This window comes from Panthera tigris, chromosome C2 (assembly GCF_018350195.1).
Source record: "Panthera tigris isolate Pti1 chromosome C2, P.tigris_Pti1_mat1.1, whole genome shotgun sequence".
NCBI lineage: Eukaryota > Metazoa > Chordata > Mammalia > Carnivora > Felidae > Panthera > Panthera tigris.
The window spans coordinates 143,043,732-143,060,631 of NC_056668.1; the positions used below are offsets into that span (position 1 = coordinate 143,043,732).

Sequence of the window (16,900 nt, forward strand, 5' to 3'; positions counted from 1 at the left end):
TATACATTCTTTCTGAAATCAGTTTTAAGTTTCTATGTTCAATACAGAATCTTACCTGTTTTACTGGGATAGTGCATTGAAAATTCTCCACAGATACTTTATAAACTATTGCTATAGGTTCATACAGTGGAAAATGCACAATACAAGCAGAAACCTTTTGGTTGTGAAAAGATGATGTATTAAACGGTGAGACTAGTCCGTCAAAGGCTTCATGAACTTTATTAAAGGAAAGGGTTTGGATTTTATGTATATGAGGAACCACTGAGGGATTTTACATAAGAAATTTTATGATCATATTTGCTGTTGTGGGTGAAATGAGTTAGAAAGAATGGATAGCAGGAGAATCAGCCTAGGACCAGAGAGAAGTTAGGAGACTGTTGGAAACATCCCTGCAAAAGCGGGTAGATCTTGGACTAAGAGTTACAACAGTACTGTTGGCAGATGAAATAAAGATATGTTAGGGGCGCCTGGGTGGCGCAGTCGGTTAAGCGTCCGACTTCAGCCAGGTCACGATCTCGCGGTCCGTGAGTTCGAGCCCCGCGTCAGGCTCTGGGCTGATGGCTCGGAGCCTGGAGCCTGTTTCCGATTCTGTGTCTCCCTCTCTCTCTGCCCCTCCCCCGTTCATGCTCTGTCTCTCTCTGTCCCAAAGATAAATAAAAAACGTTGAAAAAAAAATTTAAAAAAAAAAAAAAAAGATATGTCAAAGAGCCAGGTGGAGTTAGTGGAATGAGCCATAGCAAAGCAGAACCTATTCAGCCACCAGGAAGTCAGGGACAAAGTATATTGTTCTGGGGAGAGGCTAAAGTTAGGCAAGTTGTCAGGGCTCTAGCCAAGTGATTTGGGATTCCGGGAAATGTTCTGGTCCTTGTAAAGAACTAGACTGTGTCCCCCCAAAATTTATATGCTGAAGTCCTGAGCCAAGTACCTGAGAATGTGACTGTATTTGGAGATAGGGTCTTTATAAAGGAAATTAATTAAAAATGATGTCATCAAGGTAGGCCCTAATCCAATATGATTGGTCTCCTTATTTTATAAAAAGGAAATTTGGACACAGAAACGCACATCCAGAAGACTATGTGAAGTGACAAAGAGAAAATGGCCACCTGTAAGCCAAGAAAAGTAGCCCCAGAAGAAACCAAACCTACAGATACCTTGATCTTGGACTTCCAGACTCCAATTGTGAGAAAATCAGTGGTTTAAGCCAACCATTTTGTGGTACTTTGTAATGGCGGCCCTAACAAACTAATAGAAGTATCAATGTGGACCTGTGCCTATTCAAAAAGGAGAAGGCACAGGCCCTGGGGGCTGGGAGCTAAATCATGCAGCTCAGTAAGCAGACAAGGCCACCAGGAACCCTCGGATAGTGATCTTCTAGCCAAGAAGTTGGCTAGCCATTTCAAACTTCAGGTACTGGTAGGGATGGGGCTTCTAATATTCCTCCAGATGTAATTCTCATTGGCTCAAAGACAGGGCAGAACAAAGCAATAGGTGAAATCTTTAATTCTGATTTGGGGCAGAGTTGGAAGCAAGCAGGGGTTATCTCAACCTTTATTGTAACTACTAGGTATCCACATAGAGCCAAAAATTATGCTAGATCTAGTTAGAATTGAGGCAATAAACAATTAAGATATTTGTTTGTACCTGCGAATTCCTTAGATGTTAGACTAAGAGATATGTGTGTGTGTGTGTGTGTGTGTGTGTGTGTGTGTGTGTGTGTGCTTATGTCTACTCTACATACTAAGCCCCTCACTTCTCTGCTTTCACATGCTCTGCCGTGGATCAAATATTCCCTCGGGTCATTGAAGTTTCCTCCTAACTGGTCTCTCTGTCTCAGTATTGGCTCCCCAGGAATGAGGATCAAGAGCAGATCATTTGAGGCATGAATGGATGCACGGCCATGATTTTCTCATTTGTCTGTGTACATTTTCCAAGGAACGGAATCGCCTAGCAGTCCTTCTTGACTCCTTGTTCTATTCTTCCAGGTCGATTATGAAGAATGGATTTTTCCTTCCCAGTTACATTCATTCACATCCATTCTGTCTTTTACATAGCCACATAGACTAGTTCACGCTCTTTTCAGATCCTGCCTGAACTATTACAAAAGCTCCTTACCGTTCTGCTTACCCCCTGCGTCTCTCAGTCACCACTTGTATCTATCCTATGCAAAATCGTCTTTAAAACACATCACTTTGACAAAAGGCCATTTTTCTCCTTGTTAACCTTCAACAGCCCCTGACCGGTTACAGCTTCAAACACACCTCAGCCTAATGTTTAAGGCTTTGAGCATCTGGCTCTTCTAACATTTTCAGTCGCATTCGTAAGTATCCTAGCTTCCCAAATCCTCAACGAATGGCATCAGACATTGCCCTCCAACATGACTGTCACACAGCCCTGGGCTTCCTACCCCTATGCTTTTGCTTTTGCATGTATGTTTTTATTTCTTGCCTTCTGTCTTTTCCATGCTTCATTTGTCCCTCAAGAACACCTCAAATCTCAGACATTTTTGCTTATTTTTCTCCTAGTGTGACATACATTCTTCTCTGCTGACTCATGCTACCCATCTTTCAAGGCCAACCATAATTTCTACTTCATCTTTCAAGTCCTTCCTAGCCACTCTGGCATTCAGTCCTTTGTGAAAAACTACTGTGCGGCCATTAGGTACGAGATATCGTCTGAGCCCTAGAGATCATGCTTGGCTGATACAGATTTCCTTATTTCCAGGACAGTGTGCTCTCCTCCCCTTTATGTTCTTACTTCAGCTATTGTTCAAAGAACTATCCATATCTTATGGGTCCCTGGGTGGCTCAGTTAGTTGAGTGTCCAACTTCGGCTCAGGTCACGATCTGGCAGTTTGTGAGTTTGAGCCCCACGTTGGGCTCTGTGCTGACAACTCGGAGTCTGGAGCCTGCTTCAGATTCTGTGTCTCCCTCTCTCTCTCTGCTCCTCCCTCACTTCTACTTGGTCTCTCTCTCTCCCTCTCAGAAAGAAAGAAACATCAAAAAAAATTTTTTTTTAAATAATGTGCTATCTTAGGAAATTTGTTTTGAATTACCAATTACATTTCTATGATTTAGTTTTTAATACATGAGTTATCTTTCCCAGGTACTTTATAGAGACTTTGCCCCCCGATGATCTAATTTCATAGATCAAAGAGATCTATGAGACAGGAGAGGGGCCCGCTGTTATGTACCAGGCTATGAGATGCTAGTGCTTCTCATAGTGTGAGATGTCTAACAGTCCATTTTATGGGACACACAAAACCCATGATTTTACAGATATTATTGCATAGGATAAAGCTGAAGTAGATAGTGCCCATCTGCGTTTGTTTATTCAGTTACTTTAAATAAAATATTAAAGAATAAAGCTTCAAGCAATACTCAGTTATGGCAAAGGCCATCAAGTGGGTTTTCAATGACTGAAACAGTGTTAAATGATAACATTTATTCCTCACAACGTCTTTACAAATTAGAAACTAAAGTCCAAAGAAACGCTGGAATTCATTCAAGTCACAGAGCTACTAGGTGGTGATGCAGGATTCCGGTAGAGGTACTTAGGTCTCTGACTAAAGCTCTCCCTGACATCCTTTTGCATATATGGGAAAATTTAGTGTAATTACCCAAGTGTGAATGTCTGGCTTGTGTCTTTATACCCCACCTCATCTCCTTAAAAAGATTTATTTTCTAAACTAAATCTTCCATCTCCAGAAAAAGAAAAGGGGCATCAGAATGAATTTGGTATGTTTCAAAACCCGTTTATAAAACACACAAGAAAACAGACCTGCTTTCCTGCCTGGCTGAGTGAAACATTAATTCTTCACCTTGGCACCTCAACCTACAGCTGTAATAAGGGCCGTTATGCCCAAATAGGCCCTTAAACGGAAGACCTGCTGGGCAGAGACCCACTTTCCCAACCCGGCTCGACTGTGGCTGCTTTTTCTGCCAACTGACCAGGCTGAAGCAGCAGCAGGGGAGGAGGGACTGCAGGTAGGTGGGGAGGGGATCATTTTGAAAGCTCTAAATCCCTCCCAGGGAAGAAGCAGCTGCTCCTTGTTTTTCTAACATCTGTCCCATCTGTCCCCGACCGCACCTCACCCTTTGGAGGCTCGAACTAGCTGACCATGGATGTGACAAGGAAGCATTTCTGAAGGCCGGTTGGTGAGCGGAAATGAGCATAACCGCCACCAGAAAGTTTCTTTTATCGAGAAGAGGGCAGTTGGGGCTCTTCTGGAGTATAGCTGTCACCTTCCTTCATTTTTCTGAAAAACATACGGCTTTAACTGGCAGAATTGGGATTTGTAACATCACCCAAATCAGGCTGTACGCCCTAAGGACAATATGTCCTAGCGCCCAGTTTTTTATTTTCCCCTCCAGGGAAGCCACAGGCTGCTGATTTGTGGGACAGATGATACCGTAGAACTATACCACCTCTATAGAACAAGCTGTTCATAGCTTGCACGTGTGGCGTTTATGACGTTTAACAGCGTGTTGCTTGTATTTGACTCCCCTGCCAACACGATTCTTCTCGAGAATAGGGCCCTTATTTTTATTTAGGTATTTACCCCTCGTATTCAGAACCGTGGCTGGAACCCGGCAGGCATGAAATAGAAATTTATGAATGAACGAACGTTAACGAAGATAAAATAAACAGGGTGATTCATTCCGAAGACGGGAGCGGAGGGAAGGGTTTGGCCGTGAACTTAGTCGCCACGGGAGGCGCAGTCCCAAAGGTCAGCAGCTTCGGCTCCGGTCTCCGCAGATCCGGGTCTGCAAGCGGGCGCTAGCGCTCGGCTCCAAGCGAGGCCCCGAGCCTCTGAGACAGCCCGCCCCCAAGGCACACAAGGCCACGCCCCCTTCCCGGTCATTCCCTGGGCGAAGTCCGTTCCAGGCTTCGGGGTGGGGCCAGAAGGGCGCAGGCGCAATGCGCAGCGGAAGTAGCGACTCGGGAAATTAGAAGGAAGGAAAGGGCCTGCCTGCCGGGCTCCGCAAAGGGCACTGCGCTCCTCCTCCGTGGCTTCCTCCACCTCAGGGGAGCTCCGGGCGGCCGCACGTGCCTCCCTGCCCAGGCTCCTCCCCTTCCCTCCCCCTGCCCGGGAGCGGCCGCGGGCTGCTTTCCTCTCCTCCAGCCGAGATGGCGCTCGACCCCGCAGGTACGGGGGCGGGACGCGGGGGTTGCTGAGGAGTCCGGGCCCGGGTCCCTAACTGTGGTCCTGCGGCTGGGGGCCGGTCTGGGAAAGGTGCCGAGCGCTGAGGTTGCACCGCTTCCGCAGACGGCTGCTCACGCCCGCCCGGCTGGCCGCTTTAGGGTTTCTGGCGGCCCCAGCGTCTTCCCCGCAGTCTTGGGTCATCGGCTCGCTCCTTGGGGTTAGGGTTAGGTGAAAGGCATTGGGTTTGTTGTCCAAGCGGTCGTCCATTTGTGTCTTACAAACATTTCCTTCTTAACGCGGCTGGTCTCATCTTTTTCGTCCCTCTGGGGGGCGGGGGGGGGGTACTGACTCCTTTAAGTATCTGTAAGATAACTTAAAAACAACAATCCAAAGGACCCATCATTGTGGCAGGGGTCAGTTTCTTTAGAAAGGATCCCCAGGGTCTCGATCAGTTAGTGCTTCCAGCCCACTTCTATATGAGGCAGTAGTTTCCCTCGAATTCCCGTCCTTAAAGAAGCTCACCTGCGCTGCCTTTGCTTTAAGCTGTTTGTGTTACAGAAGCTCACGTACGGTATCTTTGTAGGCTATTCATGTAAGTATAGAGGACTTCGTTTTTGAAGGGGATGGTGATTGGTCTAGTCCACGCCCTTCGTTTATGAATAGGAAAACTGTTCATAAGGCGTTGGGAGGAGTAATGGCTTCAAACGTTTGGAGATTCAGAAATGGAAAACTCATTTGGTGGCTCTCAAGAAGAGCGGAAAATATATGTAGCCAACAAATAATAACATTTATTGAACGCTTTATTATCAAGCTAAGTATTCTCAATTATCCAGCAATAGTATGTGATATTGTAGACCATTTTATGGGTTATAAAACTGAGGCGGAGAGAGATTAGGGACTATTCTAATTTAAAGCATAAAAGAATTTCTGGAACACTTCACAAGCACACCAGTTTTGGGCCAGGTGATTGGAACAGACTTTATGAGGCCGTTAATAATTGATCTAGCCTTTAAAGGATAATTTCCAGTGGTTGGAGTTGGAGAGGAGGCGGCAGAATGAACAAATGTATAGGTGGTAAAATAAAATATCACTGTGTGATATTTAGTTGCAGAGTGTAAATGAGGGGTAAGAAAAATTAGGTTGGAAAGTAGATTGACGCCTATTACAATTCTAGTGTATCTGAGCTGAAAGTGACATTCAAAGTAATCTACAAATGAGGAAACAGACTCGGAGAGGTCAAAGGCTTTCATATGTCTATATTCTGAGTTTAGATACATGAAATTTAGAAAAAAGTCTCACTTGCTGTTTCCACTTTCTTACTGTCCAGTTACTCTTAACCCACTCAATCTTGTGGTGTGCCCACGTCCACACTGCTAATTGCTGGTAGAGCCCAAGCTGGAATAGAGCCCTGGTAATTTCATTTCCAGTTCCATGCTATAGACCATGCCTCTGATTAAAACAAAAACGGGAGTGCCCATTATATGTCACAAGCATACAATGGTAGAAGAAAGAAGACAGCCCACCCCTGAACCCCCATATATACTTTGCCAGATTATGATCAACATGAAGAAAATAAGCAGTATCATGTGGTAGGTGGTGAAAAGAGGACTGACCTCAGAGTAGGCAGTGAAGAGCTCTATGAGGAAGTGTCCTTTGAATTGGAATCTGAAGGACAAGAGGAGGTAGTTATGTGAAGAGGTAGGGAAAGCGTATGCTGGGCAGTCAGAAGCAGCAAATGCTTAAAATGTTTGGAATGAGGGCCAGAGTGTGGAGGAGGTTCATAAGGAAGGATGTTGGGAAAGTAGGCAGGAGCTAGATGCTGCAGGACCTGGAAGGCCCTGATAAGAAAGCATTTGGACTTTTCCTGATGTTATCAAAAGTCTTTGGAGGCTTGCATTCATTCATTCATTCATTCATTCAATGTTTATTTTGAGAGAGAGTGTGCACGTGAGTGGGGGAGGGGCAGAGAGACAGAGGGAGAGAGAGAATCCCAAGCAGGCTCTACTCTGTGAACATGGAGCCCATCGTGGGGCTCAACTGACTGAGCCACCCAGGCACCCCTCAGAAGCCTCGGGAGGCTTTTATAGAGCACAGTGACAGGGCTGGCCCCCCTGCTCCGTCAGTGGAGTGTGCAACGCTTGATCTCAGGATTGTGAGTTTGAGCCCCATGTTGGGTGTAGAGATTACTTTAAATTAAAAAAAAAAAAATGAGGGCAGTGGCACAATAGAAATGATGTCTTTACTTCTCTGGCTGCAGTGGTAGCATGCAGTGTGGAGGAGTCCTGAGTGGAAGCAGGGAGACAGGTTAAGAGATGGTGGCAGTGGTCCAGGCTAGGTATGTTAGTGTCTTGGCCTGGAGTGGGATTAGAAAAGCTGGAAGGAGATAGAAAGCTTCAGTAGATGTTTTGGAGGACTAATTGACAGGACCTGCTGTTGCGTTGAAGAAAGGTGGTGAGGCAAAGGGAGGCATTAGGGATAATTAGCAGGTTTTTTACTGTAGCAACTGGGTGGCTGGTTATGGTCAAAGCTAACAGTATGATCATTGGAAACTTGTTAAGCAGAGACGGAAGCAAGATTGGAATGGGAAACAAAGTGGAGTCAGCAAGTAGGAAGTTTTGAGATATTCTTGTCGGTGTAAATTCCAGAATACAAATGTATTGAAGCCAGCTTTTTGTTTAAGTTCATTTGTGTTTGGTTCCTGGATTGAAGCATAGATTTACATTTTGCTATTTCTCTTGCTTTTTATACAGTGGTATGTGCCCACACTGAGGAGATGTGTTTCTGAGTAGATGAGTAGATAGGTCAATTGAGGTGAACATAGCCAAGTCTGTTTTTCCACTGATTTATGTTAGGTTTTAAAATTTTTTATGTTTGTTTATTTTTGAGAGAGAGAGAGGGAGAGGCAGAGAGAGGGGGAGACCCAGAATCTGAAGCAGGCTCCAGGCTCTGAGCTGTCAGCACAGAGCCCGACGCGGGGCTCGAACTCACAGACCACGAGATCATGACCTGAGCTGAAGTTGGCCGCTTAACCGACTGAGCCACTCAGGTGCCCCTATGTTAGATTTTTAAAAATCTTTTTTTAAGTTTTAAATTTGAATTACAGTATAGCTGACATAGTGGTATGTTAGTTTCAGGTGCACAATATAGTGATTCAACAATTCTATGCGCCACTCAGTGCTCACCGTGATAGGTGTACTTGTAATCCCCTTCACCTATTTCACCCACCCCCCACCCACCTCCACTGTGGTAGCCACCAGTTTCTCTGTAGTTAAGAGTCTGTTTCTTGGTTTGTCTCTCTCTCTCTTTTATTTTTATTTTTTCATTTGTTTGTTTTTTTAGTCTTACATTCCACATATGAGTGAAAACATATGGTATTTGTCTTTCCCTGACGGGACATATTTCGCTTAGCATTATGCTTTCTGGCTCCATGCCTGTTGTTCCAGAGGGCAAGATTTCATTCTTTTTTATGGCTGAATAAGATTCACACATCATATATACACACACATGGGAATATTATATGTGTGTGTGTGTGTGTGTGTATGTTTATACACACACACCCCACATCATCTTCATCCTCTCGTCTATTGATGGACACTAGGTTGCTTCCATAATTTGGCTGTTGTAAATAATGCTGCTGTAAACACAGGGGTGCATGTATCCCTTGAATTAATGTTTTTGAATTTTTTAACTAACTACCCAATATGATTGTTGGATCATAGGGTAGTTCTGTTTTTAACTTTTTGAGGAAACTCCATACTGTTTCCCACAGTGGCCACACTAGTTTGCATTCCCCGGCGTTCCTTTTTGTCCGCGTCTTCACCAACACTTGTGGTTTCTTTTTTTTTTGATTTTAGCCATTCTGACAGCATGAGGTGGTATCTCATTGTAGTTTTGATTTGCATTTCCCTGATGATGAATGACGTTGGGCATCTTTTCATATGTCTGTTGGCCATCTGGATGTCTTCTTTGGAAAAATGTTCTTTGTCCCTTTTTTAAATTGGAATATTTGTTTTTTGGGTGTTGAGTTGTATCAGTTCCTTACATATTTTGAATACTAACTCCTTATCAAATATGTCATTTGCAAATATCTTCTCCCATTCTGTAGGTTGCCTTCACTGGTTTATGTTAGATTTTTCAAAATCTTCACACAGGTTTGATCTTCATTTGGCAACAGCCTTTAACTACGTAGGGTCCACTTTTCTCTAGAAACTCAGAACCCAGCAGTGAAATGCAGGCTACATACTTATATGTAGTTTTATTTAAATTATTTTCCTTATTGTTAACATAGAGGTAATAAAGGCACGCTTTGTAAGTCTCTTAGCCGTACTTTGTTAGGTTCATTATTTTCTCTTACTATTTGAATGCAGAGAGAAAAAGCTGGAGGGGGTCCACAACACCCAAGAAAAGTGGCTGAGGAGGTTAAATTTTTAAAAACTACTAGTGTGTGGGTTGCGCTCCCAGATGTTCAGATTTAATTTGCTAAGCCTCTGACATTTTAAGATAGTCCATAGGCAGTTCTAATATGCAAACAGAGTAGAGGAGAAATCGCTGTTCTGAACTCTTCCACTTTATTGACTTAGTCTTTAGCTTTGTTTTCTTATCAGTCTGATCTTCGTATTTCCAGACGAAATTATCCCTACCTCTTTAGCCGTGAATGGTACCTCGATGGCTTGGTAATGGTGGTTAGTTTACGGCAGGCCATACACTGTCACCTTTGGGGTTATCTTTTCCACCGGTCAGAAATTATTTCTGTTTTTATTCAACAAAATTCTAGACACTAACCTCCTCTCATAACAAGTTTTAAAAGGGCCTGGTAATGGAAAGTCAAGCCTAGGGCTGTACTAAAGAACACCCAGTTATTTCTTTGCTGTTCCCAGATTCCAGATTCCAGATACATTTTCCCACATGACTGTATTCCCAGATCACAAACTCCAGAAACCTGGGCCTAATAATTTTGCTTATTTTCTCTAATAACTATAAGGGCTTCCTTTCTTTTTTTGTTGTTTTTCTTGTATGGTTCCCTCTTTTAGGGGGTAGGGAGTTTCCCTTCCCTTGTCCGTTAGTGTGGATTCATTCTCTACTTGTGCATGTTGGAGCGATAGCAGCAGAGAGAAGTTTGCTTAATGGTGTGTGTGTGTGCCACTTTATTGGTGTTTTCCAGAAATCTAATAAGGGGAGGAAGATGGGACAGTTGTAGGGCTCAGGGAGTAGAAAGTGGGGTCAGGAATTTCATGATATTCCATGAGTAGAATATGAAGGCATATCTTGGGAGGATGTCGTCAGGGCAGCTCTTAGAGTATTTAGATTGCAGGGGTTCTTTTAGTGGTTCCTATGGGGATGTAGGTAGATTAGCTTTAGGAAATTCTTACTTTTTAAGTGAGACACCTAAGCAGGTTTAAAGAATCTTTTCTGAGAACACTGTGATTCATACGTAAAAGGTTATGTAGTTGATTAGAAAAGTTTTGATTTGATTATGGCTTCTGTATCTGGATAGTATCAATTACGTTGGCATTTCAGAGCTAAAAGTATGTTTAACTTATAAATTTTATGTATTTTTGGTTTTTTTTTTTAGTTTATTTACTTTGAGAGAGACAGAGACAGCCTGAGTGGGGGAGGGGCAGAGAGCGAGGGAGAGAGAATCTCAAGCAGGGTCAGTGCTGCCAGTGCAGAGCCTGGCACAGGCTCAAACCCACCAAACTGCAAGCTCATGACCTGAGCCAAAACCAAGAGTCAGATGCTTAACCGACTGAGCCACCCAGGCTCCCCTCACTTGTAAATTCTGTATATTTCTAAACTCAGAGTATACTTGTGATGAGAGTTGTACATCATGAATCAGGAAATGTTTTGTAAACGAGTTCAAGGAATTTGAATTTTATCCTGAGAACCGTGGGAAGATACTCCAAATTTTTAGGCAAGTAGAACATGCTTTCATTTTTTGTTTACCTGACTTTTCATTAGATCCAGGTTATGTGTTCTCAGCAGAATACTGTAGAAGTGGTATCGTGTCTTTCTCGTGGTATCACATCTGGAGGTATATGACATCTTTCTGTCTCTCATGGATTATACTAAGTTTGATCAGTCAGGGGCTTGTCCCATTGCTTTCCTTTGTTTTTCCTCTCTTGTAATTAATAAGTAATTTGTGGAGAGTACAATCTAATTTAAGACTATGCAGATATCCATTCCTCATGGAAGTGTCCCTTTTGATATAGTATCCATTGATGATTTTTGCGTGTTTCAGTCTTTCCTTAATGGTTGCAGAATGGTGATTTTCTGCCTCCAGCATTTTCTCCACATTGTTTGATCAGTAGGTTGTTGCTCTTTTGCTGTAAGCAAGAGACCACTTTGTTTCTTGTTCATTTATTTATAGATTCATTATAGGTGTGGACTCATGAGTTCCTATTTTTCCAGGGGTTTGTAATTTGTTACTGTATGTAATTATTGTGGTGCTTACATTTTCCCAGATTTGGCCGGTGAGAGAGTTCCTTTAAACTAGCTTCTGGGCCCTTGTGATATGTTCCCATCCTGTTTTTGAGCATTTTCTCTTTTTCTCACACAAAGTATTTCTGGTTCATCTCTTACCTATTCTGGCCCATCCATAGAATTAGTCGTTTCTTTGACAAACCCTGCTTCCTTTGTTTGGTCCTGACATCAGAGAACAAGGTCTGGGTACCATTGGATGTTTTACATGCAAATGATTTGTTAATGGAGTGCTGTTAGAAAAAAACCTGTAAGGGAACAAGGACACAGGACAGGGAAGGGGAGGAAGCTCAGCAAGGATGTGGTTTCAGGGAAGGCCTGTTGCAACCTGATGGGTTCTGGTGCACCACAAAGCGCAGGGCCTGTCCCACTTTGGAGGCCAGGGTGCTGGGCTTTTGTGCCATGTGGCAGTCCTTGCCCATGGCAGGAGACTGGGAGAGGGGCCACAGGAAGGAGAGCTGCCATGCCCGAGGGCCGTCCTGCGAAGGTTGCAGGTGTGAAGGCTTCAACATTCTCTGTCCTAAAAATCATTTCTCTGAAGCCACTAGGAACCTTTGTTCAGGTAGTGAGAGTTCAGATAGTGGTAGGTCAGGTAGGAAGGGGTACTTGCACACATATGTAAATACACACGTGTGTGCTCTGAGTCCAGGTGTGAAGTATCATGGGGTTGTGGTAATGACATTGGCCTAAGCTATACCTAACATATACCAAACTGTGCTTTGTGTTTTTCCCTCCAGGCCATTTGACATGCTGTTCCTTCTTTTTAGAATCTTCCCTCTCTTACATCCCCAAATCTGTCTAGTTCTTGTTCATTTTTCACACGTCACTTTATTTATTAAACAAAATTTTTTTTAAGCTGTACTTACTTTGAGAGGGAGAGAAAGTGCATGAGCACGCAGGAATGGGGGAGTGACAGAAAGAGGAGGAGGAGGAGAATCCCAGGCAGGCTCTGCACAGTCAGTGTGGAACTCGATGTGAGGCTGGAACTTAGGAACTCTGAGATCATGACCTGAGCCCAAATCAGGAGTTGGCCGCTTAACCAACTGAGCCACCCAGGCGCCCCCACACCTTATTGTAGAATCATTTGCATGATTCCACCGTCTTTCAAGAAACAATTTTAAAAATATTTGAAATTTCTGAAAACTACCAAACTATCAAATAATCTGGGTATAGAGTTTCCATTCTAGATCGAGATTTTTCCTTGAGAAGTAAAGTGAAACCTACAGGTATGATTTGTCTGTATGTATCAAATAATTTGAGAGATGAAGAAAAATGTCAGGTGGAGAATGAAAGTATTTAACTGTAGTAAACAGTAAATGTTTTTCATGTGATTTCACGTCTTTACGTTTACTGGAGACGAGATGATTAGGAAAGATAAACTAGTTAATTACATCTAGACAGCGAGAGATTGCCCACCAATCCTGGGAGAAGCACCCAGTTGAATTTGGGAATGAGTAAGGATGCCTTCTTGTTTTAGACTTTGTCATTAACCTCAGGCCCTATTCTAAGTGGCATAATCTCAGGTTTGAGGATGCTGGGGTAAGGAGAGAAGAGTTTCTCAGATAACTGCTAAAGCTTCTTAAGCCTCAAACCTGTATGATTGTAAATACTTGGCAGTTGGTCTCAAGGGGTTCTTTCACCACAGGAGAATAACTTCCAAGTTTATGTTCCCAGTGACTGGATTAGTATCCTTATTGTAGAATCCTCTAAGTTTATGGACGTCAAAAAAATGCAAGAAATATTACCTTCTGCTTGATATAAGTGGATCAATCCGTGCCAAATAAGAACATTGATTCCCAAATTAACCTTCTCCCCCCACCAGCCCTGATTATATTTTAGCATTTTTATTTATATTTCCAGGATTTTATTTACATTCAATACTACACATAGGATAGTATTGGTTTCAGGAGTAGAATGTAGTGATTTATCACTTACATCCAACACCCAGTGCTCACCACAAGTGCCTTCCTTAATGCCCAGCCCCCATCTAGCCTACCTCTCACCCACCTCCCCTCCAGTAGCTCTGTTTGTTCTCTGTAATTGAGAGTCTCTTATGGTTTGCCCCCCACTACTTATCTTATTTTACTTTTCCTTCCCTTCCCTTATGTTCACCTGTTCTTATTTTAATATTTTTAAGTAGAGATTGACGGAAAAACAATTTAAGAACATGGTATTTAATATCCTGCATTGTGTTTTTGCTGAGAAACTTAGATTTTTTTTACGGATCAAAGGATATGTTAATTAAGCATGTTGAAATGTAGAGTTTCGAATGTTTATGTTGGCTGCAGCATGAGGAACCTAGCCTGTTTTACTTATCTCTGTGTATACAGTCCCTAGCATGGTGACTGACGCCTAATAGGTGCCTAATAAATATTTGTTAACAGAATGAATATTATCAGATATTGAAACTCTCATAATCATGTGTCATTTTTTAAACAGTTTACATATTTACCATGTGCCAGCCATTAGAGGGAATTATAGAGATGAGTTAGACATGGGCTTGAACCCCATCAAATTTAAGTTTCATGCAGCTTTCTTGCTCTAGCTACATATTGGAATCATTTGTGGGGCTTTTAAAAATACCAATGCCTGGGTTTATCCCAGCATTTCTGATTTAACTGGTCTGGGTGGTACCCAGGCATCAGAATTTTTAAAGCACTCTCAGGTGGTTTGTTAGATGCAGCTAAAATTGAGAACTTCTGGTACTAAAATCTGTCTTAAATCTGTTTGGCCTAGTATAACAGCATACATAGCACAGACTGAGCGACTTAAACAACAGAAATTTATTTTAACACAGTTCCGGAGGCTGGGAAGTCCGAGCTCAAGGTGCTGGCCGATTTGCTTGATGGTTCTTCTTCCTACAAGGCCACCTGTCGGATTAGGGCCTTGCGCATATGATCTCTTTTGACACTTAGTTGCCTCTTGAAATACAGTCACATTAGGGTTTAGAGCTTCAGTATGATTGGGGTGGGGAAAGTGGGACAGAATTCAGTCCATGGCGACCACCAATCTGTCGGGAGAAGAAGGTTGCACAGATGCTGTGACGTTGTATGTTAGATCCGGATGTGATGAGAGCCAGAGCATTGGTGCATACAAAATCTTGGGCTTACGGAAGGAGAGAGCACTTTCAGGTGCTGGGGTCAGGCAGAACTTTGGGAGGGAATAAGTATTGAGTTTGGTTTTAAATCGGAAGACCTTGGTAAGAAAATAAGAGGTAGAAGATGGAAAATAAAGGCAGAAGACTGAGCTGGAGTTTGATTTGCTGCGTAATGTTGCAAGATGGCTTTGAGCTTTCTGAGCCTCTGCTCAGAAGTACCTTCTCCTGCCTGTGGTGACGTTTGTAAAACAACTCCTACCGCTCCTTCCTTCCTTCCTTCTGCAAATATTTCTTGTGCCTCTTCTGGGCACCCTATACACATAAGCTGCTTTTTTTTTTAAGCAAGGAGGATAACGTAACCATCAGGATGGCAGAATGAAGATTTAAATTGTTGAAATTTTAAGTTGAAATTGTGGTGGCTGGTAAGGCTTGGAGATTGCCGGTAGCTGCTTGATAAGGTGGGCAGAGTAGATTTGGATGTGGAAATAAGCACTGGGAACATGGCATGAACAACGGCATCTTTAAAGGTAGAACCTTGTGGGATAGCCGCAAGAGGAGTGGGAGCAGATCTTACCTTGGAAGCGTTCATCCTTTTCCTAGGATTATTGCCGTTTTTCAGAATATTTTTGAGACTCCTTTAGGGTTTGCCTTCAGCCTGTACAGTCCATTCATCTCAACATCCTCATTTAGGGGAAATTTATTGTTTAGAAGAGACCTGGTATTTCAGCCAAGGTTGTTGGCCAGAGGAAATCATCCTGGGAAATGCTCCTCCCCAAAAGAAGTTGTATTGTGGGGCTCGTTTTCCCGTTAACGCACACTGGCTCTGAAGGCCACGCCAAGAAGTACGAGTGGCGTGAGCAAAATTTGAATCTTTGAAGTAAGCGAATAACCTGTGGATGTAAAACTAATCCCCCCACTCTGTTACAAAGTGGCACAGGGTTTTTGTTCCGTTTTGTTTTTGTAGAAATGCTATGAAGTATTCTAAGATGAAAAAGAAATGGTGGAGTCGAGTGGCCAGAGGCACTGAGGAGCAGTCATAGATTTGAGGATAGTCTACCGTGTTCTAGATGTACATCAGAAAAATCAGTTAGGTGTGAATTGCTGAGAAAGCACAGGCATCCTGACATTTCTTCCTTTCTCAAATACCGACTCCTGTCTCCCACAACACTGCTGATTTTCTACTAGAAAATCAGGAAAAGATAGTCTTGAAGTTTTACCGAAGTTTTACCGTAAATGTGAAACCTTCTCATTCACGAAATTATGGCCACCGTGGACATTGCAGCATGCTGCTAAAATTGGCATGTCTTCCTGCACAAGTTGATTTCCTGCTTTGGTAGACTTTTAATTGGTTGTCCCCTTTTGGCCTCGTCATGGGTTAAAGTAATGTGGGTGGAAGAGGAAGTTTTCACACCTAGCAATCTGCAGAATCTGAGGTCCAAGAAATAGGTGCTTTTGGGAAGTGGGCACATCTAGTGTGAACTAGGTGGTTATTAGCAGTGAAAGCTGATAGGACAAAGTAGTTCAAATGAAGCATACTATTGTGAGGGATAGGTGGTATTTGACCCAGAAGCCAGACAGAAACAGGCACATCTCTCTCGTTGATGTGCTTTCCATGTTTTGTTTAAGGGTGAGCTTATAGGACATTAGATTGTTACCGATTGAGCTAATACATGATGTCTACTTTCTTTGAAGACATTTTTTTTTTCCAGCCAACTGACAAATGGCTCCGTGTGTGTGTGTGTGTGTGTGTGTGTGTGTGTGTGTGTGTGTTTTCTCTTTTAAATAATTTTCTACATGGTAGGAATCAGAGGATCACCATTCCGTTTACCTTTACTTTTTGATAAGAAAATCTAAAGAGTGAATTTTTTATTTTTGCTTGTGCTTCTGAAGTTCCTGAAACGCCCTTACTGCGTAAGGGTTGTTTCACCCTTAACTTCAGAAACTCAGACAACCTTGTTTGTTGGAATCCCCTTAAGTAGGCCATCACCCCATGTGTGTGGTGCGTCGCGGAAGGGAATTCGGGACCTGGGCTACGTGATCTTGGCATTGCCAGTTTATCACACTTGGGCCGTTTCACCTCTGGGAGCCTCCACTCCTTTATCTGCAAACTTGAATAAAGCACTTCACCTGGGAGGGCTGTTAAGTAGGCTGCAGGGCATTGATCACCCTCACGTGGAGGTTTC

General features: G+C 43.1%; 1 protein-coding gene across 1 annotated transcript in view; it reads left to right on the forward strand.

The window, feature by feature from the left end:
* Positions 1-5,029: 5,029 nt before the first annotated feature.
* The window catches only part of CMC1 (C-X9-C motif containing 1), a 94,185-nt gene continuing 82,314 nt past the window's right edge, over positions 5,030-16,900 (forward strand). The window contains exon 1 of the mRNA XM_042957154.1: positions 5,030-5,146. Within this exon, the coding sequence (XP_042813088.1) occupies positions 5,128-5,146 (19 nt within the window). The 5' untranslated portion in view covers positions 5,030-5,127. The remainder of the gene's footprint in view (positions 5,147-16,900) is intronic.